We start from the raw sequence: 23,346 nt of genomic DNA, 5'->3' as shown, positions 1-23,346 counted from the left end.
GTGGGGAACCACCCCTCCAGGGCTCGGGGCGGGGGGGTGTCAGGTTTGAAAGGAACCACACGGCAGCCGGTGCTTCCACCCAGTGACACTTTATTGCAGGAGAAGGCACCCAGCCCCATCCCGCGGGGCCTGCGCTCCAGGGCCGGCCGCCACCGGCTGCCCCCTTCCTCGGCTTGGAGGGTGAGCGGCCCCCGGGACCCTCACCCCCCCCCTCCCCGGGACCCTCAGCGCCCCCCGGGCGGCCGGGGCAGAGCCGGGCCCCTCAGTCCCGCCATCGGTGCCCGCACTGCGCGTTGCAGCACTTGTAGAAGGTGGTCATGGGCTCGTCGGCCGAGCGCGTCTGGATCTGCATGAAGTAGGCGCGGGGGTGCTCGCACTTGGGGCACGGCTCTGCGGGGCGAAGCACCGTCAGCCCCGGCCCGAACGCCCCGCGCCCCCCCGGCCCGGCCCGGCCCGGCCCTACCTGCGGTGGAGTCCACGTTCTCCCAGGCCGCGGCGCCGCCCAGCACGTCATCCACCTCCTTCAGCCGCGGGTACTTTCTGCTCGTCACCTGCGGGAGGGCTCGGTCAGGCCGGGGAGGCCGCGCTCGGTCAGGGGGGGCCGGGAAGGGCTCGCTCGGACCGGGGAGGGGGAGGCCGGTCGGTCAGGGGAGGGCCCGGTCGGTCGGGGAGGGCTCGGCCAGGGGGAGGCCGCGCTCGGCCGGTCAGGCCGGGGAGGGTTCGGCCAGGACGGGGAAGCCGCCCCCGCCCAGGAGGCCCCGGCCGCCCGCGCCCGCCCCCCGCTGCCCCGGCACCTTCCGCGTAACGTTGCGCACGTAGGGGCAGGTGGTGCAGGCGAAGCGGTGGCAGCGGGGCCCCTCCTCGGCCACCAGCACGTTGCCGCAGGCCGGGCAGAAGAGCAGCATGGCCGGTCCCGCGGCGGCGGCCGCCCCTTCCCCTTCCGGCGGGGCGATGGCGGCGGAGCCCGAGGAGGAGCTGGCGCACGCCGAGGTGCTGGAGCTCTTCCAGGCGGCGCTGGCGCGGCTGGTGCAGGACCCGCTGCTCTGCGACCTCCCGCCGCAGGTGGGGCCGGGGCCGCCGGGGGCCGGGCGGGGGGCGGCGGGGGGCGGCGGGCTCAGGCCCCCCTGGCTCGCCGGCCACGGCCTTGCCGCCCGCAGGTGACGGCGGAGGAGATCGGCTCGCAGGTGGCGCTGGAATACGGGCAGGCCATGACCGTGCGCGTCTGCAAGGCGGACGGCGAGACCATGCGTGAGACGCGGGGCCGGGGGGGGCTCGGGGGGGGCCGGCGGGCCCGGCGCGGCGCTGACAGGGCGTCCCTGTGCCCCCGCTCTCCCCCAGCCGTGGTGGTGGTGCAGAACGCCTCGGTGCTGGAGCTGAAGAAGGCGCTGCGGAGGCACGTCCAGCTGCGGCAGGCGCGGCAGGGGGGCGTCCAGCACCTCAGCTGGTGAGCGGCTCCCGGGGGGCTCTGCCTGCCCGCTCCCCCCGCCGGCAGCACTCCCCGGCGGCCGGCGGGTCCTCCTGCCGCTCCCCCTGAGCCTTCTTCCCCTAGGAAGTACATATGGAGGACGTACCACTTAACCTACGGCGGAGAGAAACTGGCAGACGACAGGAAGAAGCTGAGAGAGTGAGTGCGCGACTGGGGGCTGGAGGGGGCCCGCTGGGGTCCGCACAGCATCTGCGCGGGCTGGGGCTTCTGCCCTGGCCGAGGGAGGCCCTGCCCGGGGCACTGACCGGAGGATGGGACAGGCCCTGCCCTGGCAGAGAGGCCACCAGCAGCGCAGGAGGGTTCCTCAGCCCCAGCCGTCCTGTGCTGGGCACGCTCACCCCATCCCATCGAGGCCCACGGACACGCGTCCTCTTGGCCACCTGCAGAATAGGCTGCGCTTGCTCAGCCTGTACCCGAGGTGTCCTGCAGGGACAAGATAAGTGAGAAAAGGCGTTGAGCGTGAGGGGTGTGGAACGCAGAGATGGCCAGGGATGGTGTCACACACGTGAAGCACATCCATTCATCTCCAGGGAAGGTGGGAGCACTTGGGGAGCAGCTACTTGGCAGAGGATGGGGTTAGGAACCGTTATGTGGTGGAGGGGATCCTCTGGGAGTCATCTAGTCCGACCCTCTGCACAAGCAGGGTCAGCCAGAGCCGGTTGCTGAGGGCTGTGTCCAGCTGGGTTTTGAGCGTCTCCGAGACCGGAGGCTGCACAACCGTTCTAGGGAAGCCTCTTCTGCTGCTCGGTCACCCTCACGGAGGGCCTGGAGCAGCTGAGGTACAGAGGTAGGAAGGAGGATGGAAGAACACTGAGCAAAGAGTAAGTGTGTTGGGCTCTGGACCTGCTCAGCCACCTGTCAGACAATCCAGTAGCACCACTGACAGATGACGCCCATGTTTCCGTGCCCATTCTCGGGGCAGGGAGGCAGGAGATGCTTCTGAGCACTCTGGCTGTTGCATACAGCCATGCTGGGTATGCCAGCCTGTGTGCAGGCCAGCAAGAAAAGGTTTGTGGGAAGTATTAAAAATTTAGCAAGACAGCCCGAATCAACGCTGTCCTTGAAAGACTGCGCCACGAGTGATAGATGTTGCATTAAGGGGGTGTTGCAGTTAAAAAGGCAGTTGATCAGGTGCTGGCAGCATGTCCTACGTAGGCAAGTAAGAATTTTGCCTTGTCCTGCCTTAGAGCACAGCACAGGGTGGTAGGAGTCCATCTCCCCTTGCAAAGGAGGAGGCTGTAGGATTTCAAAGGTTTCAGTTCCTGGGAAACGCGTATAACAGCATAAGTCTCTCTTCAGGTACGGCATCAGAAACCGGGATGAGGTCAGCTTCATAAAGAAGCTTCGAAAGTAACCTGTCAGGTAAGTCCTGAACACCCATTAAGTGCTACCAATTCTTCCTCCTCCCCAGACCTTAGTGTTCAGGCTTATAGCAGCTGGTGTTGCTGCTCCCCGCTGCGTAGCGCGCATTTCTGAACGCTGGGTGCTAACTAATCCCGAGGACAGAGGTCTTTGTGCTACAGGCCATTGCCATCACCCAGGTCACTTGGGTCCGTCTGCGTGCCTCAGACTGTCATACCCCACCCCACTCCTAGTGCTCCTGCACCACTCCGAGCACCTGCAGCTAACAGAAAGGTCCCACGGGTGCACTTACGTCAGTGCAAGAAGCAAACACAGCCTGTTTTCGCTGTTCCACAGTGGGTGGATGTTGAGCTATTTCTCTCAGTTACTGCAGGCTGTAAGGATTTAGGAAAAGGGGACCTCAGCTTACATATCCTGTAGGTTTTGACTCCCAGTTTCTCCATTTTCCAGTTTATAGAAACTTGTGTTCAATGGATTCATTGTTCGCAGAAGACAGGCCACACCACTAGACAACTTTTAGTCATGATATTTCTGTGCAGCTGATGCATTTAAGAACACTTCCAGCACAGGAAGCACTAGTACCGTGTATAGTTACCTGTTTGTAACCTGTGTTGACATAATTCTGGTATTATATTGCTATTTTTAGAAAGTCGTAAACATAAACACAAGATGTGGCCAAGTACTCTCAAGCTTAAATTTAAAATTATGTCTGCTTCCCCTCCACACCCGAAAACACAATTGCAGTGGCTGGAGAGCAGTGGTGGTAGCAGCTTTTCCATACTTGGGTTTTTGTTTTGGCTCCAGCTAGCTGGGTTAGAAACTGTTGCTTTGAACAGTAACTTTTTTCCCCCCTCTTTCTTTCAACATTGCAACACCCAGCGTAAGGAGATGGGTGCTGGAACACAGGCCAGCGGCCCCCTGGTGTCAGTGACTAGCAGTCCCCAACGGCACTGGCTGATCCCCCTGGGCTTTCTAAGCAGGGTGGGCTGGTGCTGAGAGCCCGGCCTGCAGGAACTGTTGTCACTGCCAAATTATTTTCTTTAACAGAGAGAGCAGAAAATCCAGCCCTACCAAGACCAGACTGTGGATTCAGCACTTTCCTGGTGGAAGAGGTTGTACCATTTCAAAGAGAAATGCACTCCAGCTGAATGGACATTCTCACGTGTTTTTTGCAGTTGCTGTTTGAAACATCCGCCTCTGAGCTGTGTGTGGAATGCCCTTTCAGTGATTAAAGAGAACCTCTTGTTTTCTGAGGCTTTCAAGGCCCTTATTTCCAGGTACAAATCTGTGTCTGACCGTTTTGGGTGCTAGAAAAGTATTGATTCTACCGGTATGTGAAACAGCACAGGGGAGATAAAGTAACAAACGTAGGCACACACTATGCAGAACAATTAACAGTAGCTAAAACGCTACCTTACCATTTAATCACCACCTTAGCAGTAGTAAACAACTCTGGTTAAAAATGTAGTATTGAAACTAGTGTAATAAAAATAATGGCAGCAGAAAAGGTTCAATACAATTGAACAAGGCACAAACGTTCTGTATTCAGAGTCTTCTGGGATAAGGCAAAACATGCCAAGTGCTAAGGAGACAGTTTAAATTAACCACGGGCAAGGTTAGAAGTGTCATTGGATTAGAGGCTTTGTCCACATGGAACTGGCACAGCAAACGCAAAGACAGTCCATCTCCAGTGCCTGCTCGAGAAGCCAGTCTTTGCCTTTCAGTGGAGCTGTGCGTCCAGGTCGTATTTCTCGCAGAATTTGTCTGTGAATGGTATACAAGTAAGGAACTCGCACCACTCGCACTTGATGGGGTAGAAATAGAACAGAATAACAAGTCCTGAGAAGAGTGCGATGAAGATGAGCTGGAAAACTATAATTTGGCATCGCTTCCTATATAAATCAAACTTCCCAAAGCTAATGTAGGGCAGGAAGGCAAAGGAGAGGAAGAATCCGCTGATAAATCCTGAAATGTGAGCAAAATTATCAATCCAAGGCAGGAGGCCAAAGGCAAAAAGAAAGAGCACCACAGCCAGCAGCTTGAAGAAAGCCCTCCATGGGCGTGCCAGGATTTGCCAACTCTGGAAGAGCTCCACAAAGAGACAGGCCAGAATCCCAAACTGGGATCCTGCAGGGCCAACCTGCAGAAGAAGAGCATTACAGGTAATGTCAGACACGTGCCACCTGCCTGGCCTCTGCAGCCAGCTCCAGGCGTTGCAGTCGCGTGTTACTCAACTCATCGTTCAGTGTTTCTGGGGGAAAAAGATGCCGCAGCCTGCAACTTCATCCTTACAATGGGGTTCCTAGAGTAAAGGGGCCTGGTTTGATTTAGGATCAAGGTAGGCGTGAGGCCAGCAAGCACCAGAACAGACTTTATATTTAAGGAGGACAGATCTGGTTTTAGTCACCAGAGGGGAGAAGCCTTTGAAGGCAGTCTGGCTCCCCCCACGCGCCGTGTGCTTTTCCTTATTGAAGGACCTGGAAGACAGTCCTCCAGGTCCTGCCATGCAGCCTTCTGAAGTGAAGCTGGACAGTCACATCCGACTTACCCAGCTGTGGCATGTGGACGGGGCCAGTCCTGTCAGGCTGTGGGGAAGGTGAGCTCTGTTCTTTGCCCCTCTCCCGCCCACCACTCACATGCAGAGGGTCTCTGGCACCAGCTGCAGCTCTCAATTCCCACCCTGCCAGGGGCCTCTCTTACCCGTGGCCGGACAAACCCCCCACTCATTACAGGAGGCAGCCTTCTTACTGCAGCCAGACCGGGCCGCTCAGTTGGAAAGCCCAGGGTACGCGGGGGGGTGTTACTGCTCAGCAGCTAGGTGATGGTGTGGTGCCATCTTCTAGCTACAAATCGGCACAAGGCACATGCTGCAGAGATGAGCCCAGCTCTGGCGTCTCTGCCTCTGCCAGAGAGGCACAGGGATACAGAGAAGGCTTGTGTTTGGGGCAAGTTACCAGGACCCTAGTCTGCAGGAGACCCACCTCTGCTCTGTAGGGTAGAAATATTGCACTGGCAAGGTTCCCAGTGATGCCACTGAGAAGGTAGATGATAGAGATGCGATGCCATCCTGCCAGCTTCTCTAGGTCCCGCAGGATCGTCATTTGGAAACAGACCGAAACCAGACAGTGCAGGATCCTGCCAAGTTGAGAGTACAGGAGCTGAAGCAGCAGCCCCTGAAGTCACCACTGTGCTTGTGTTCTTCGCTGAGACTTGCTGAGAGCTCCTGGTCTGGCCTCACCCATGCCTCTAATATCCCTCTCAGAAAGTGGTAAACTTCAGCAAGAACATCAGCTCAGCACCCCCATATCCCCCAGGGAAGGGACAGCCAGAACAGGCCTCACCGCAGTCCCAGGGTTCAGGGTTCCCCCACCCAGCCAGTGGAAGTCGTACACCTGTGCTCACCCAGCATGGAGGAAAAGCGAGAGCCAGAGGCGGTAGAACTGGTCAGGGACTTCTGGATTTAGGAAAGGAAGGAGTCCACAGACATCATCCATGCAGTGCACCTAGGGCAGAAGTGGGGTGGTGAGGTGCAGCAGCCAGCACGGCCCTTTACCGAGGCCAGGGCAGACTGCCATCGGCTCTGGAAGAGGGGCTCTCCTGCCTCGCCTGTGCTCTATCAAGTCCCAACTCGTTTCCAACACCAAGTTACACGTGACCCCACCCGTTCCCTCTGGCAGCTTTATGCCCTCACTCTTCACCCCAACACACCACAACTGAGACATCCACACTTGCTCACCAGTGGAGCAGGAAGGTTGCATTCCCCACTGCTTCCACAGTGGCCCCGTGCTGGGCTTTCACAGCTGCCAGCACAAGCCCTGAACTGGCCTCCAAAGAGGGACAGACGCAGCCAGCTCTGCCACTACAGTTGGGATCAGCAACTTCCCCCGGGCTCAGGGTAGGACAGGACACAAGACTCCTACCTACACTGCAGCACAGCTGCCCCCAGATCTTGCCAAGCTGCTAAGAGGAACAGGAGGGAGAAGGGCAGCCACACAACCCCCCGCTGTGCACTCACCTGAGAGCAGAGTGTCGCCTCCTCATGGAAATAGCCCCGCATAAACTCACAATACTCCCGGGAGGTTATTTCACACCTGGAGGAAGCACAAGTAATCAAAATTAGGAACAAGTCACACGTGGAAGGTGCAACAGGCCATCCTGTGCACTCCCGGGCCACCCACCCGCCCCGTCCCATCCCAAGTCTGCCTCTGAGAACCGCTACCTTCAGCTGCCCCTGAAGTGCTGTAGCGTCTCTGCAACAGATGCACGAACACGTTCCCATCAGCGCCACTCTCCATACACCCCTCTTGCCTCTCTCCCACAGGCAAGCTTGTGTCACCTCCACAGACTAACACCCTGCACACAGGGGTTCCAAACCAGGTGCTAAAGCTGAGCTGTTAACAGCTGAGGAAGAGCCACCAAGCTTGGGGAAGCTGCCTCTCTGGGCTTGGGGAGCTCTTGCGCCTCTGCAGCTGAGTGGAAAGGGGGGGCTAGGCCAAGAGCATCCTGGTCAGGACTTTCAGGGACAGAGAAACTCCTTGGGGCAGCACTGATTTTTCTCCCTAGCAGGCAAAGCCAGGCCCAAGCACTAGGTAACTACTCGAGCTGAGGAGCAACGTGAGGAAGAACAGCATCTTCCTCCTTGGCAAACACAGAGCAGGTGGTTTCCTGACATCTCCTTGAGCGCCCAGAGACTCCAGGCTGGGGCTAATGTAGCCTGCCAGGACCAAGCTGGCCATTCCCAGGGAAAAGCGCAGAACTCCCCAGCAGAAGTATTTAACCCCTTGGGATCTGAGTCCCTCCAAACTGCAGGACCAGTTGAGCAAGATACCCTGCCGCACCGAAGACTCAGGCTGGCTGTTATCTCCTGCTCATCCCAGAGTCCTGCTCCGTCTGGGAGACCTGTCATGGCTCCCTGTCCAACTCCGCTTCCCAGCAGGGCTCTGGGCTGCATGTGGGAAGGACAAGGAGGACAAATGGCTGTGTCAACAACCTGAAAAGGCCTCCCCATGTCTCACCCCAATACCCAGCCCCTCTCCACACAGGTAAAAATTCATTACCTTCCTTTGGTCCCAATGCAGCAGGGCCGGCCCGTAATCACACAGTCCATGTGAAGGTGGTTGGTGTAATTCCCAGCACTGTTTTTTGTGCAGATCTGCAAAACAACAACAGGCTGCAAGTCAGACAGCCGTGGCTCTGCCTGCTGCCTGGGTAAAGTCGAAACAGCCCCCTGGGAAGCAACCAGTCTCACAGACATGGGCCTCCCAAGGTCTCCCTCTGACAGCAGAAAGGTGCTTGCTGCCTGAGCCTCCACCAACACCTCTCCGACAAGGAATGAGAGCAGCGCCGAGGCCGAGTCGGTCTCCATCATGCTGTTTACCCTGGCAGGGCCCAGGGCTTTAGTTGGCACAGGGCAACTTTTGTCGGTGGAGGGTGTTGAGCCTTGGCTAGACAAAGCTATGGCTGCCCTGATCTGCTACTTGTCACAATAAGCAGGTGCCGGCGCCAGAGGTTCTGCCCTTCCACCATACACAGCTGTGGCTCTGCACAATGAGATGCCAATGCCATATTCCAGCTGCCTGTACAGGCTCTGTGCCACGGGCAATGCTCACCGGCCATTTGGTGATGTCATCTGGCCACTCATGCGGCTCCATCGAGGCTGGCTGCTCACACACCCTGCAGCAACAGAATGCAGAGAGCAGCCTGAGAAACAGCTTTCCCCAGCACCGGGCAGGACCCCCCAGGGAGCCATCACGCTGTCCCTGCCCCCAGGCTGTGACCCCACAGCTCTCCTCTGTCCCTGGCAAGGGGCTGATGACAGGCTATGCCAGATCAGCCAAGGCTGTGCTGATCAAAGCCACAACCTCCTTCAGCGAGCACAGATCACCTTCAGCATGAAGGCAGCGGCTCAAGAGCACACAGCTGCCCAGCAACTCACTGGCTCCCTTCCAGGTGGGCACAACCCCAAAGGTGGGCATTCAGCGGGTCTCAGCTCTACATCAGCCCATGGTGACTGAGGGCAAGGGTGTGCCATGGCACCCAGCAGCTGGCAGGGCTCTGGGGCAGAGGTGTGCTGGGAACGTGACTGCTGTACCCCAAGAAGGGAGCTTGTTCAGGGAGCAGGTGAGGAGGAAGAGGAGAGGGATGAGGAAGCTCACAATAGGCCACTGTGCAGGTGGGCAGCCAACAACAGTGGAGACTACAGGCAAGCAGAAATATGATCAGAGCTCTGCCTAAGCCTCCTCCACAGCCACGGGGGCAGGCAGGGACTTCGCTGCCCCCATGTCTCTTGGTCTGCAAAGCAGCCACTGTCCCACCCAGCAATCAGCCGGCCTGGCACTCCACATCTCTCTGACTCTGCTGTCACAGCAGCCCTGACCCCTCCAGGATGGCAGCTGGGCTAGGCAGGACCTACCTGGGGTCCTGATGACAAACAGACCCAAACTGTCTCTTGCTTCCTGCCAGCATTGGTGTGCTGGGGTGATGGGGCCACTTCACCCACACAGCCAGCGTGGACTGCAGGAGAAAGGAGAGGTGTCACCATGAAGCCCAGGGTGGGAGAAGCAGAACAGAAGTGGCCCTGAGCCTGCAGGGACAGCACAAAAGGGGCCACCGCACTCACCGAGCACTCCTCCTCCGAGGTCTGCACGCAGCCTGACTTGTCATTCCGCACGCAGCAAGCCGAGTGCTTCTCCTTCTCTCGCTTGGCACTGATGAAGCTGTGCACTTGCTGGTCCTGCCTCATGCATGGTGAGAACTTGGCCCCTAGGTGGATCAGCGCCTCCTGGCAGAGATGGAAACACTCAGCTCAGCCAAGGGGCAGGCAATGATGGCCTGGGGCTGAGCAGGCTGGGGGAACTGCAAGGGATACCCCTGTCAAGGCTCCACAGAGCATGGACAAGTCCTGCATGACGAAGCCCAACACACATCAGGCATACTTCCAATACTTGCTTTGAAGAAGGTAAGCCCAGAACAAAAGTTCAGGAATTTCCTTGCCTACAGCTCCAGAAAGGCCAGCACTGTGGCCAGGAAACAAAACTCTTGGGGCATAACAGCCTTTCCCAGGGGGAAGAGCATCAAGAAAGCTGTCACACACTACACAACTCTCTAACCCCATGCTTGGCTTCGTAAGCACAGGGTGCAAAGCAGAAGTGACAAGGTCCATCCCAGCCCCTTCTGCAGGGTGGTTGGGGCTCGGCACACGGCTGCGCCCTGCCAGTGAGGGCAGGGCCCCATGGGGGGTCCAACCAATACCAGCTGCCTGCACCAAGCTCCAGGCAGCAGAGGGCTCCAGTCCTCCGAGTGGCACGGCTGCAGCACAGGGTTCCCCATCAGCCCACCAGCAGTCCCAGCCAACAGCACTCACTGAGCTGGGGCCAATCCAGAAGTTTTCCTGCTGAACGTATTTGACGTTTTCATAAACCCCTCTGTTTCGCAAGACCTGCAAGGAGGGAAAGCAAGAGCCCCATGAGATCGTGTCCACAGGGTCAGCAGGGCAAGCAGCAGCGGCTGGTGAAAACAGCACCTAGGACGAACAGAAATCCCCATAGCTGGTGACTGGGCACACCATCCTCTCAAACTGGTCTTTTGCAGGATCACAGGTAAACCCCCATCAAGGCGCGGGCATCTTCATCTTAAGATTTCATTTAAAATGTCTATTGCCAGCTACTTCAACTTTCAAGAAATCCCAGGGCCTGGAGACCTGGGAGTGGCTTGACAGCCTGCAAAAAGCTTCACACAGGTCTGAAGCATAAGCAGCACCTGCCGGCAGCATAGGCCCAGGTGCTGGTGACAGCGCTCTGAAGCCTGTCAGACACATAGGTGAGAAGCTCCCCAGGGCAGCCCCTGCATGAAGCTGGGATATGGCTGCAGAAACATGTTCCCCAGAGACCTTTAACAGGCAGAAAGGCTACAAACAGCTTCAAGATCAGCTCTCAGACACATCAGTTTTGCAGAAGCAAAATCCTGCAGCTATTGTGAAAACTCAACTCAGGTTTGAAATATTTCCCTGCCATGAACATCCTCCTGGTCTCCACCAGGAGGGGAACCAGTTGTTTGAAAGGGCTCCCAGCACAGACACAAGCAGAGCCTGCAAAGCATCCACCATGCTTTGTGCCGGATAGAGTTTGATGTCAAGAACAATGCGGCTGCAGGAGGTACAGAAGGCAGAAAGGCAGCATTGAGGACTCGCAAAGATGCTGCAGGCAGCCCCCCAAGGCTGGACACCCAGTGTCCAGCCATCAAGGCCCTCAGGCAAGTAGCCAGTATGCTGAAGACTAGGACACAAATGCCAGCAACCAAAGGCTGAGACACAATCACACTCGAGGCAAGTCAGGGGGATTTACTTACTGAATCAACCGTTTCATGTTGTGAGAACCCCACAGGGGCAATGCCATAGATGCACACAGCAAGGATGGTGATGAGCGAATGCACAAAGGTGACCCAGTAAGTGAAGAAGGGCCTGGATGGAGGGAAAGGGAAAAGATGAGAGACGGAAACCCAGGCATATTACATCTACTCACAGAACGCAGGAGAAAAGCTGATTTTTTCTCCAAGAACCTTGGCAGAATCTAGGGTACAGGGCCAGGATGACCTAGAGATTGGGTCAAGATGGGAGGCAATGACCTAAGGTCTTGCTGGCAGACAGATCCTGTTTACTCTGACTCCTTCATTGCACTGGGCAAGCCACACTTTCCCAAGAAAACATCCATGAGAACACAAAAGGCTGAGGCCAAAATGTGCTGTGTGTCTGAAATAATGACTTTAGGGGAATGATCAGAGGCAGGGATACCTGAGCCTTCCTGTTCATCACAGGACAGTGGTGGTGGTGTAGAGATCTGCAATTCCTCCAGGTAGCAGAGATACAGAAACCCAAAGCAACGTGAGGAGCAGGATGAGCTCCCAGTGCATGGTGACAGGCTGCTGTCTGCCACAGTTCGCACTGTACTTCAGGGATAACGACTGGGGGCGGCTTAGCAGCAGGATTCACTCAATGACCTCGAGGCAGTGACCTGAGCTGCCAAGCGGCAACAGCAATCACTCACTCGGTAGTTTTGTTGCTGTCCCTTCTATGACTGCAGCTCTCACCTGTGATCATCCATGTCTTCAATCTGCCGCTTGACATAGCTGTCGATGCGCTTGCGGTATGTACGGTTCGTCAGCTTCCCCACCATACCCAGGCCATACGGCCTCTTCTCCTTGGCGAAGAGCTTCCTCACAGGGACCGCGATGCGCTGGCCACGCTTCTGTGGGCTGACACTCACCACCTCCTGCCGCAAGCGGACCTTGGGTTGTGCCAGAGCCCCATCCTTTTGTTTCCTCCAGCCTCGCTCCAGTGGGCTGAAATAAAAAGCAGGACAGCAATGGTTTCCTTCTGCATGGCACAGCAACAGGGACCAGATGTCCCCTGGTCTTTGGTGGCAGCAGGCCCTCTCTCTGTCTCACCACAGCTGGGCTTAGCAGCAGCTGATGGCAGACAAGTGGAAGATGTATTTCAAAGGGTTAAGCACCACCAGTTGATGAAAGTGCAGGACTACATGCAGGAGGTGGCACAAGGTGCCAAGCTAAGCCCCACTGATGAGGAGCTCTCAAGGCTTTAAAAAAAATGTTTCAGCAGCAGACTGAAATGCCAGGCACATCTAAAGCCTCACGCACATCTACTTCCTCCTTTACTTCATTCCTTCTACTCTACTCTCTACTAAGAAATGGAAGTGTAGTCTAGCCCAGCAGTAGAAATCCCCACCCTTAAAGCATGTCACTCTCATCTGACTGGCAAGTCAAACCCCCATGCCCACCAAATCACACAGAGGAGAAAAGCAGGAATACAAGCAGCTTCCCAGACAGAGAAAGTGACACTGTCACATGCTGCAAGCTGTGACAGTTATCTCTCACAATCTGTCTTCCATTCCTCCCTTTATTTGCACCAATGCATGCATTTTTGGGGAGAACAACAAAACCAGGCTTCAACACCACAATAAAAATCCCAAGCATCACTGTCTAAAGGAAGGCTTTTTTTACCGAAGTAAGAGTATGTGGTGAACATTGCGCAAGCTACTGCTGAACAACAGCACATGCTTTGTAAGTCTCCATCATATTCAGATGGTTTTGTATTTCTTTGCTCTTAAACAGCAGTCTGGAGGTGAGGACTGCAGCATTCAGACCCTAAGCAAAAAGAAAAAACCCTACCTACCATTTCACCCTTGCTCACTGCCTAGCACATGTCCCTCACATGTGCTCTAGTCTAGTTTACCCCCTCTGGCTTCCTAAATGATCGCTCCTGCACAAAGGCAATGGTTGTCAGAAGCGGTCAGAGAATTAACTTTTTCCTGAAAGATCACCAGAGCATCTTGGAAAGATCATGACAGCTCTGAAATATGGACAAGCAACAGAATGAGGGAGAATCTGAACCTCTTTAACCAAATACACTGCTGTGAAACTTCAGCTATTTTCAGTATTGCACCTTGCAGAAGATGCATTTTTGTAAAGCTGAAAGTCCCAGCTTCCCCTTGGGAAGTCCTTCTTCAACAGAAAGTGCAGATTCCACTGCAGCCTGCTCTTGCCCCAAGAGTTCAAGTAGTTTCTGTGTTAGGGATGTGCTGTTTCCCAGTATTTTCAGTGCTGAGCTATCAGCCTGTGCCAAAATAAACACCTGACCACCTAAAAGGACACCCGACTATGATTCTGATAACAGTTCTCTGAAGTGTGAAGGAAATCTATTTTCCTCCATAAATAAAACTATTTAAGGAGATCCAAATGGAGCCAAGAAGTCTAAAACTGTCTCAGAGGAGTGACAACAAACTCCCACCATTTGCTGCTTCCACTTATATTAAGACTGAGTCAAGTTCTTGGAAACACTTAAAGGGAAAGTGCCAACACAGCAAGATGGGCCGAGAGTAGCAGAACCACAACAAGGACCTCCCTGTCTGCTCCATGTTCACACCCAGCAGAGCTCTCTTGCCGGGGTGAGCTGCCAGCTAAGCTAGAGCTGACTCGGAAACGACACAGAGCAATTACTCAGTACCAGTTACTCAGGTGGAAAAAATCTAGGCATACAGTACAGTACCACCCACATATTTGTAGGGCTCTCACCATCAATGCCACACCTTTCTCTCATTTCAAGTGAGGAATGTAGCCCAGCTTGACACTCAGCAATGCTTCACACTGCTCCTTGGAGCAGGACAACAGTTCCTGGTGACTGTAGCAATGGCAACAGTCTTCTCGTCTTTGCTACATTCTCCATAGCCAAAGGCTGGATGCCCAGCACCCTCACAGCTGATCTAAAATGTCTTTTGTTTCCTCAAGGCACGATACAGGCTCCAAAACACACCACATGAGGCTAAAAGTTGCTGGAGAGACTGCAGAGGTGGGCTCAGAGTCATCCTTTCACATGCACAGGTAGCTGGGGCAGGAGGTCTTAAGCTGGGTTTAAAGAAACCCCATCACTGCACTGCTCTGAGCTCTGCACCAAGCACACACAGCACTCAGATCCCAGCTTCCTCCATGCAGGACATCCCACTCTGAATGGGTTGGCCACCACATGTCAGGCTTTGGCAGCTTCCAGGAAGATACTCACAGTAGCAAGTGGCTTCTTTCAAGCTCGTTTTTGTCCAAGGCACCTCCTGTGAGATCTGTCTGATCCAGAGGTTTCACCTCAGCATCTTTGATTGCAGCTTCTGATGGCGACTCGAACACTTCATCTGGATAAGTAGAGAGCTCCTCATGAAGGACTCCTTCCTGGGCAGAGAAACAGAAGTCCCATCAGAAGAAGCCAGCATCGCATTTGAGACACAAGCCCTGGCAGAAAGCAGTGCCACTCTCTGCAACACAGTCCTGCCAGACCTAGAGTCTCGCACTGCCTCTGGGGCCAGTACCATGCCACAGGTCTGCCACTCACCCGAGCAAAGAAAGAAGTGTCAAGCTCATCTGGAAAATCCACCGTGTCCTCCTCCAGGAAACTTGCTGGGGTGAAGCTGCGCCGCTGAGCTCTCCTCAGAGTGCTGTCCTTCACAGAGCGCCCCTGTAGCCAAAGAAAGTGGCATCGAGTCACTGCCAGAAACCTGAACCCCAGGCACATGCAGGGCCACCCCAGTCAGTGCACAAAGAGCCTAAGTGCTGAGCTGGTTCACACTCGTGTACGGAGCAGAGCAGACCTGCTGATGTGCGATGCCTTCCTGGTGAGACTCACAGGTGCTACCCACGTTGCAATCCACAGTGCCCACCTTCCCTGCAGGTGAGGCTTGCAACATGCTCCTCTACCTTGTATTGTACAGTGTGACTGGCCAAACCACAGCGATGGGTGGTACTGAACACAGCAAAAAAGGTCACTGGGCCCAGGAAAGCAGACACGTGGCAGGATGAAGAGACTTGCATAGTAAGAGCCTCAGGCACTTCTGCTCTTCCATGACTTTCTGACCAGGTGCAGATGGACCGCCCAGAGGTCCAGGCAGGCTGAACTGGACCTGCTGGAATGCTCTGAGGATGCTGGCTGTGAGAATCAAAACCCCCAGGCCAATAAAGGGAAAGCAAGACCTGTACCAAAACCTAGCCATCATCCCTGCTTCTCGCAAATTCTGCCTCCTAGACATATGGCTGAAACAGAACAGGAGATGGCTTGATTTCTTCCCCTCTACCACTGCTCTTTTCCTATCCTCTCTGCTCAGCAGCTCCTTCCATCACCCTTCTCTCAGGGCAGAGCCCCATGCTGCTGCCAGACTGATCCCTGCCCTCCCACAGACAGTACCTTCACCAAAGCCGCAGCTGCTCGGAAACTCATTTTGGCAACAGACTCCCGTTTCCGCCGTCGTGGGAGGCGATTGAACCCTGAGCGCGAGCTGGTGAAAGAGCAGAGCGACGTGGCACCCGGTGTGATCGGTGTGTGCGGGATGCTGCAGCCATCATTGTCGTCAGCCATACGGAAGGCTCGGCCACGGGCCAAAGGGTCTATGATCTGCCGAGAGAAGGAGTCCATCAGTTCACTCACCCCCAAACGCCTCCCTGCCAAGCCCACCTCCCTCCAAGCAAACATCCTGAGACCATGACAGTGGCCTGGCCCCTGGGATTGCCCAAGAACCAGGCTGGATGAACCAACAAACAATTCCACAATAGTAATATGGAATAACTTGTTGCAAGCTAAGCCCTAGCTGTAAGCCTCAAACCTAGTCCTCAAACCTCTCCCCCAGACTCTTTTTTTTTTTGCTTCTTTTCTTTTTTCTTTTATTGGTATTGACTATTTTCACGCAGAACATTTCTCATGTTCACACGAGACATCAAACCTCCTTCAGCCCTTCCTGACCTCTTGGTTTAATTCATCTCCTGAGCCAGTGAGCTCTACAGAGAACATGGTGTCTGAATAGGAGTTTGAGAAATCCCTGAAAACAGCCATGCTTTTTCTCCAGCTAGTTTCCTTTCTGATACTGGGCAGCCCAGGACATAAACAGTACCCTGTTGAAGCTTAACTGTATATTTACATCTGCTTCCATTAATGAAGCTGTAACAGCTGGAAAAAGCAGGCAAGCTTCCAGGAGCTGCAAGCCCTTCTTTGGGACTCTTCAGGCCAAAGCTCTCACTTCTTCCAAACATACGAATCAACCTAATGAAAATATTGCCTTCAGCTACAAACCTTGCCTCTGTCCTTACATCATCACAGCTGTGGTTTCCATAAGACTTCTATGCTTTAAGCTAATGTTTTATGAGCTTTTTTTAATCCACAGTTGCACACTCAACTGGAAGCCTTATGGGCTTACACCTACTGATACCATGTTCTGATTTAATGTAGCCTGCATAGAGCCCAACAATATTTCTGAGTCTCCTGTGACCAAAGACTAACTGCAAGGCACTTCAGCTAGTAAAAAAACAGGAAAGAGCATAAGTGAAACATGATTGAAAGATGCACACTATTCTCCTCTGCTTCAGTACATAGCCAGGCTTCAGGTCACAGACTAGCCTGCTTTGGAAGGAATCAGTTTCCCCACTTGCCCAGGTTGCAGCGGTGATCACTAATGGCCAGTAATCAACCACATCGATTACTACCTCTGAATGGAGCAAAAAGAAGAGCTGGGATATTGCGGGTTAGTTCTGCAGTGCTGGTAACTGGATGTGCTTGATTGGGTCTTGTCCCATGGGGTCACGCTTGAAGGCAGCAAGTAGGCGGCTACCAGATGCCCTTTGCAGGCACTCAAAACTACTTCTGAGGACCCATGAGCAGAGTTGCAGTACTGCTGATGCAAGAGACACTTCTCAAAGTCCCCATACATAACCAGGTTTCTATGAGGACAGAAGCTGTGCCACTGCCCGCATTCTGTTTGGGACAAGGATCCGCTAGCCAAGTGTCCTGCGTGATACCAGGCCTGTTACTGCGTACTGGGGTCCAGGATACTGGCTACTCTGTGTACAGCAGAATTTTGTCCTTGAAAAATGGGAGCAAAAAGCCCAACCTGAGAGCCCTTGGACATGCTGCAGACACCTAATCATCACCATAACCATAACATGACAAACATGGCTCTGAGTCTATCACCGAAACAGCTGAGGGATCTCAGGCAATGAGACCGGAGAGAGGCTGCTGAAGTAGGGAGTCTGCCAAGCTGTATCTGAGACTTGCAAGTGTCTGAGCATGGAGCCCAGGCATGTTCAGGCAGAACTAAACCCACAGATAGGTCACAGCTGCCAAAGTGGTAAAGACACTGTGCAGGAAACTCACAATGGCCTTGACTCTGTCCCAGGTTACTCACTTTTTGCATGCCCAGCTGGCAGGGTCCGACATAGAGCGGAGGAGGAGTCTCTGTGCTTGTTAGAGAAATATTGTCCTGACTGGGCAAGTCCATTTCCCGGATGACCTGAGGCTTCAGCTTCCCATACCGCAGGCTGCAGTGGCGGAGGCTCTTTCTCTGCCATTTCTGAGTAGCGTCGCTGTCTTTGCTCACCCCAAACCAGTCCGCTGTGCCCCTGAAAGATGCCAGCATACAAGTGCAAAGAAGCATTATGTTTGCTTGTACTATGCACATGAAAAGACAAAACCCCTGGTGGTCACTTCCAGCCCACCCTGATTCAAAGACAGGCAGAACTCTTCCTCACGAGCATCTCACAGCCTGTCCTCAGCTGGTTTTAGCAACCTGACAGATGCTGGCCAGAAATGTTCAACCATCAGCAACATTCTGGCCCTTAAGACAGAAGCAAAATGACAGAGGAGATTCACCGTGTATAAAGGACAGTTTGTCCTGAGTTTTTCTAAAAAGAAAGAGATGGAACAGAAATTCAGAAATAACTTGAGGAAAGTTGGGTTTTTTTTTCCTTTAAAAACCATCTATTGAAAACACTTACCATCTTCAGGCCAGCTCTAGATCCCCATTGTGGGATAGTTTCACGGCTCTGTTGCTTCTCCCAAGAGCCACCAGAATTCACTGTTCTCTCCCAGCCTCTCCCCACACTCCCAGGATACCCCTAACTTCTCCATCTCATGCTGCAGGATTTCTATCCTCCTCAAAGGTAACATTAATGGCAAACATTTGCTGTGGTCCTGAGCGCTGCTAAAGCACAGCAGTTTTAAGCTGCTCGTTGCAGAGGTAGGAGCACAAGGCTGCAGCCACAAGGTAGGTTTGCTGCCAAGTGGCTGCTGTCACAGAAGAGCAGTGGATCAGAAGCAAAATCCCAAGGAAGATGGAGATGGATCAGGATAAGTCAGACTAACAACCTACTTCAAATGCTGCAGGACAGCTGGTACCCTAAACCTACAAAGATCATCGTAGCCCTGCCAAGCCTTTCCCACTGTGGCTGATCCTTCCTCAGAAGATGACAAGCTGTGTCAGCCTATAGCTGTCTGGCCCACGTGCTGAAACCTGAAAGTCCTTCCAAGCCAAACCCAAAAACCTGGCCTCAGACCTCCTGCTCAGGGGCAGGATTTCCAGCTGCTGAGAAGCAAGACCTCACAGATCACTAAGGGAGTATTAAAACATACACTGGAGTAAAGGCTAAGTTAAATCTAGAATTAGGTCACATGGGGAAACTCTCCAGTGCACTGGAGACAGGAAACTAGTCCTGTGTTTTGCACCTTACCGAGCAAAAATACCATCAATGAACAGGTGAAGGTGTCCAGCCACAATGTAAAAAGATGTGAATTTAGAACCCACAGCCTTTCCAGCTAAAGCCTCCAGATGCAAACAACCACACATTGCCCTCACCTTCCCTGTTCTCCCAGCAATCCAGAACAGACTTTTCAGCAGGCATGAGGTCACGTGGCACCACTGCTAGACCTTACCTGACCTCACTGACCCAGATGTCTCCAAATGCCTCAGCAAGTCAACAGCGGCCAGACCTCAGAGATGGGGCTACGTGCATGTCTGAGAGCACTGCTCTGCTCCCATGGACCCACACCTCAGATGCTCTTGTCAGAGCAATCTTCATCTCTGTTCAGAGCAGATGGGCCTAGGGTCAGCACCTGGCCTGACAGACCCAAACCAAGCCTATAGCACAGAGGGTAACACTCTGGCCATGCAGATGCACAACACGCACCATAAAAGTCTTCTAATTCAGAGAGCTTCTTCATAGACCACTGTAACCAATACTCCAACACCAAGGTGACCTTGGATGACAAGCCCATACAAGGGGCCACTACTCGAAGGGCGAGGACTGTGGGTTGTTTGTGCCCATACGAGCCTGCTGATGAATGGCCCATTGGGCCAACAGCAGTGCCTCAGAGCCCTCTGAAGGTGTGCTCCCGGCTAGCCTGGAAGAACAAGCCACCACCAAGCTCTTTTGCACTGTGAGGGCCACTCCTGAACTGCCAGATACCACTACTGGTCACGGCAGCGTAAAGAGCATTCTGCACTCTAATCATAGTTGAGATAGTCAAGGAGACCCAACTACAGAGTTTAGGGTACCTGGAGCACCCTGGGAACATGCTGAATGCCCCTGTTCAGGTGGGAAGCCCCATCACATCCTACAGACTCCCTGGAGCACTCTAACAAGCAACACACCAACGTCAAAGGTCAGCTCTTGCCCTTCGATCGTGTTGAGCTAACCAGCCCTGAAAGCCCAAGACCAAATGCAAAGTCACCAAAGGTGGACACAGTGCCAGAGTGGCATCTGGCCAAGTGAGGAAGGCAGGACAGGAATGGACTCCTGGGCATTAGGTCCAGACCCTGCCATGAACAAAGTCACATTGTCTGTCTGATTTAAATGTTTACTGAGCTCCAGTCTTGGGGTGGTGGTTGATGGGCCATTGTGCCCTGGACTCCTGGAGTGGCTCATCTCCTTGGTGCTAAGTAAACGAAGACCTCGACCTCAAAAAGAAGACAGTCACATTTGGATTAGAAAAAGTCACGACTTCAACAAGGAAAGAGTGAATGCTCTATTCCATTGACCCGCTTCTGAGCTCTGTCTGGACCAACATGACTAACGTCTGTTCGGTGCTGCTTCCCTTCCTTCCCCTTCTGCCCCAAGGAGGCTTTGGGGCCAACATATGCATATGCCACACATTGCATTGATGCTAGCAAAGGCAGGCTGCACTGTGGCTGCCCTGGGGAGATATTCCAGCTACAGTGAACACCAGGAAGTTGACAGCTTGTTAGGAAAGGAGGGAGTGAGGCTGGTGGGTGGACAGCTTGTTAGTCCATGCTACTTACTGACAGCTGCCTACATATTTAGTAGGAGTGACAATTGTTTTTTGTTAGAAGCACACATGAACTTTCTCACTCCCGCCTGTTTGTAGGCCTCCTGGCCAGCCCTGGGAAGGCAGCGTGGTCCCAGCAACAGCCAGAATCTGTGCGGTTCACAACAGCCCTTGCACACACATGCAGGGGTGGGTTTCACACTCAGTGCTACCAGTACCTGAAAAACGATCGGGGCAGGGACTGCCGCTTTCTCAGGGAACTCCTGCCCACCCGGTGCCCATGAATGGGCAGGGTCTGACTCCTTTCAAACCGTACCTGTCTGCTGCAAAGAAAAGAAAGCTGAAGGGAAGAAGCCTGCAGGGCTGTGGAGAGGAGCATCCAGCATCTCCCCATCTCCTTCCATAGCCACATTGGCAGCAGCTGAGCCACGCTGCACATGACAGCAGCCTCCAGCTGAGAGCGTGACCTAAGAGAAACAATCAGACTCAAGCCACACAGCACCATCTTTGAACCCAGGAGGCTGGTGAATCTTTTTGGTGCATCTGCACCTCTGAGGTATGTCTCCCATTGCTCCTGAAGATACCAGGATACTGCAATCCCCCTCAGCCCCAGACCTCTGTGATCTGCTGCCTTCTGCCCAGACACCCAGCTACATAGCCCACTGGCTGGCTTTGAATACCAGAGTGTGAAACCTGGGAGGTGTCAGCAGGACAAGAAATGAGCTGATTCGATATGGGTGTCTGATGCCACTGGAAGTGTCCTGGGCCTGTTCTGGTTGACCCTGGCAGGATCTTTGCCTGGTGCACTAGTCTATCTGTGCCACATCTGCTGTCTTGCATGGACATCTCAGACACCCCAGGAGACTAGAAGTGGTGTTAGATGCCTGCACTCAGTGAATCACTCCCATGCCATGTTCTGGACCACACAGACTTCACCTTAGGCTCACACTTGATCTGTATCCTCCAAGCCCAAGTTTCCTTGGTACTTTCCAGTCTCCTGTCCTTGTTTCGATCCACTTATTTCATGCTTTTATTGCTGGTGTCATGTCACGTATGCATCTCCTGCAGTTCTGCCCCTTGGAAAGTCCTTCCCACTGCTGCCCCCGCTCTCCTACCCACATTCCACAGCACTCTGTAGAAGTCACCCGCAAGTTGTGAGTCCTCCAGGAGGAAGAGACCTGGCCACCCCCCATGCTGCACAACAGCCTGCACGAGACAACTCAGCACTGCAAAATAGCATTGAACCCCCCATACACACTCTGAGCAGAAGACTCCCAGGACTCAAAACCATTTGTGTATCTCCGGGCTACTCCCTGCAGGACCACATGTACTCCCAGGGTACAAAATGCCTACACAGACCATTTAAGCACAGGCAGGGACGCAGCCACCAACCTGAGCCCCAGCACTTCCATTACAGCCTGGGCAGACAAGAGGAAGACAAGTCATGGGGTCTGTTGGTGCAACAGCCACAGGTGTCTGCCCACCTCCCCCAGTGTTAGGCAGGACATCAGCATCTCCCTTGGTGTCTGGCAGCTTCACCACCACTGTCCAGTGCTCCTTCCTTGCTCACTGTAGCTCCATATGCCTTGTCTGTCTTATAGTGTAGCAGCACTGGGGAAAAATTTGTTCCCTCAGCACCAAACTGGTTCAGTTCCCCAGCTAATCCACCCTACACACAAGCTGCATGTTGTGAGGACCTCTGGGGGAGAAGGTTACCCTCGCCCTCCTGCACAATGCTTCTTGTCAGGGCCTTTGCAGCACCCTCCCAGGGTATTCCCTCATCCTTGACATGCACTTGCCTAACTGTCCTGGCAAGGAGCGGGACAATGGCAGGGAGGTGAGAGAAGAGGCAGTCTAGGTGTGCAAGGACAGCCTCAGGCAGGCCCGGAAGCCACCCACAGCCCTGAAAAGAGCAGACACTGCTTCATGGCTCAGCCCTCCCAACCTTGTAAGAAGCAGGATCACAGATTGCTGCTGTGGGAGAGCTTCACCACCATGGCAGCTGGGGAATGTCTGAGGCAAAGGAAAACAGTGCGTGGGAGGTCAGTCTCTCCCATAGCTGGAAAGTTGCTCCTCTGTGAGTGGGCGAAGCCTAGCTGGCTGAAAGTGCCCCTGACCTGTGGAGCTCCAGGGATGCTCCTGTGATCCAGGCAGGCCTGACACGTTGCCAGGGATACAAGCCAGGCATCTCAGGAGAGCAGCTGGGAGAGCCACTCCCTTTGGACAAACTGGGATAAGCCTTTCCCACAAGGAGGGAAGGAGCATCCAGCTCTGTGGCCATGTCTCAGAGACCCTGTGAGTCATAAGGACAAATGATAACCCCCTATGCAGGCATGGGAGACGAGACCAGAGCAGCCTCTCCCTACCCTCCATCACCCGCCACGGCCATCTCAAGGACCTGCCAATGACCCAATGCTAGGGGCCAAGCTGCTGAGAGCCCTGGCCCACTCAGGATGGGCATCTGCCTCCCCCAGCAATCATATAGTTTCAGATACCGTACCAAAGCAAGGCCAACACACCACATCACACAGTCTCAGCTAAACATCAGGCCCTGAGGCATCCTGTTAGTCAGAAACAGCCAGCTCCCTCTGTCATGGGAGCAGTCAAAATTTGTCTCTAGGTGACAAGAACCATTCGTTGTTCTGATGACCACAATCTGCCTGCCAGGACTTGTCTCCTCACTTACTAAAGATAGGCTATATTGCACCACTGGGCTAATATAGTGGCGACCTATCTGCACCCACCCCTCATTATAGATAACAAGGGAGACAGCCTAATCCTGGTGTGACAGCATGCCACTTAAATGCCAGGCAATGGGACAAGCAGAGGACCATAAATTCACAAATAAAGGATGGCAATGGATGGCAGAATCCACTAAAGCAGGCTCTGTGAACTCAGC

General features: G+C 54.1%; 3 protein-coding genes across 8 annotated transcripts in view; 1 reads left to right on the top strand and 2 right to left on the bottom strand.

Annotated features, from left to right (window-relative positions):
- Nucleotides 1-73: 73 nt before the first annotated feature.
- POLR3K (RNA polymerase III subunit K) lies at nt 74-931 on the bottom strand. The gene is made up of 3 exons (XM_037386137.1): nt 795-931; nt 464-551; nt 74-390 (listed from the first exon to the last, which is right to left on the bottom strand). Exons 1-3 carry the CDS (start codon nt 903-905, stop codon nt 263-265), a joined length of 327 nt encoding a protein of 108 aa, XP_037242034.1. The 5' UTR covers nt 906-931; the 3' UTR covers nt 74-262.
- On the top strand, nt 795-4,118 carry SNRNP25 (small nuclear ribonucleoprotein U11/U12 subunit 25). 2 transcript variants are annotated; one of them, XM_037386135.1, is made up of 6 exons: nt 795-1,062; nt 1,158-1,248; nt 1,339-1,444; nt 1,550-1,624; nt 2,786-2,848; nt 3,896-4,104. In XM_037386135.1, exons 1-5 carry the CDS (start codon nt 904-906, stop codon nt 2,838-2,840), a joined length of 486 nt encoding a protein of 161 aa, XP_037242032.1. In that variant the 5' UTR covers nt 795-903; the 3' UTR covers nt 2,841-2,848; nt 3,896-4,104. The 2 variants fall into 2 exon arrangements, with proteins under 2 accessions (XP_037242032.1, XP_037242031.1); XM_037386134.1 differs by having other exon boundaries at nt 832-1,062; nt 4,024-4,118.
- Nucleotides 4,119-4,229: 111 nt separating this feature from the next.
- The window catches only part of RHBDF1 (rhomboid 5 homolog 1), a 37,868-nt gene continuing 18,751 nt past the window's right edge, over nt 4,230-23,346 (bottom strand). For 3 of the 5 annotated variants that reach the window (XM_037386106.1, XM_037386108.1, XM_037386109.1), the window contains 15 exons: nt 17,572-17,785; nt 15,585-15,791; nt 14,739-14,861; nt 14,418-14,578; nt 11,933-12,184; nt 11,195-11,306; nt 10,212-10,286; nt 9,468-9,629; nt 9,261-9,361; nt 8,458-8,521; nt 7,906-8,000; nt 6,864-6,939; nt 6,251-6,351; nt 5,830-5,983; nt 4,230-4,988 (listed from right to left, as the gene is read on the bottom strand). In XM_037386106.1, the coding sequence (XP_037242003.1) occupies nt 4,569-4,988; nt 5,830-5,983; nt 6,251-6,351; nt 6,864-6,939; nt 7,906-8,000; nt 8,458-8,521; nt 9,261-9,361; nt 9,468-9,629; nt 10,212-10,286; nt 11,195-11,306; nt 11,933-12,184; nt 14,418-14,578; nt 14,739-14,861; nt 15,585-15,791; nt 17,572-17,785 (2,317 nt within the window). In that variant the 3' untranslated portion in view covers nt 4,230-4,568. Of the gene's footprint in view, nt 4,989-5,829; nt 5,984-6,250; nt 6,352-6,863; nt 6,940-7,905; nt 8,001-8,457; nt 8,522-9,260; nt 9,362-9,467; nt 9,630-10,211; nt 10,287-11,194; nt 11,307-11,932; nt 12,185-14,417; nt 14,579-14,738; nt 14,862-15,584; nt 15,792-17,567; nt 17,786-20,665; nt 23,342-23,346 lie in introns of those variants that run through there. The other 2 variants (XM_037386107.1, XM_037386110.1) reach the window with 2 other exon arrangements.

This window comes from Falco rusticolus, chromosome 4 (assembly GCF_015220075.1).
Source record: "Falco rusticolus isolate bFalRus1 chromosome 4, bFalRus1.pri, whole genome shotgun sequence".
Classification (NCBI taxonomy): domain Eukaryota; kingdom Metazoa; phylum Chordata; class Aves; order Falconiformes; family Falconidae; genus Falco; species Falco rusticolus.
The sequence above is the reverse complement of the archived record's forward strand: the minus strand, read 5'-3'. Positions and strand labels throughout refer to the sequence as shown.

Bases quoted from the DNA above. Each gene is read 5' to 3' on its own strand.
- SNRNP25 (XM_037386134.1), top strand. From the start codon at position 904: ATGGCCGGTCCCGCGGCGGCGGCCGCCCCTTCCCCTTCCGGCGGGGCG. The intron at 1,063-1,157 runs GTGGGGCCGGGG...TGCCGCCCGCAG, and splicing joins TCTGCGACCTCCCGCCGCAG to GTGACGGCGGAGGAGATCGG. The intron at 1,445-1,549 runs GTGAGCGGCTCC...TTCTTCCCCTAG, and splicing joins GGCGTCCAGCACCTCAGCTG to GAAGTACATATGGAGGACGT.
- POLR3K (XM_037386137.1), bottom strand. From the start codon at position 905: ATGCTGCTCTTCTGCCCGGCCTGCGGCAACGTGCTGGTGGCCGAGGAG. The intron at 552-794 runs GTGCCGGGGCAG...GCCCTCCCGCAG, and splicing joins TGCGCAACGTTACGCGGAAG to GTGACGAGCAGAAAGTACCC. The intron at 391-463 runs GTAGGGCCGGGC...TTCGCCCCGCAG, and splicing joins GAACGTGGACTCCACCGCAG to AGCCGTGCCCCAAGTGCGAG.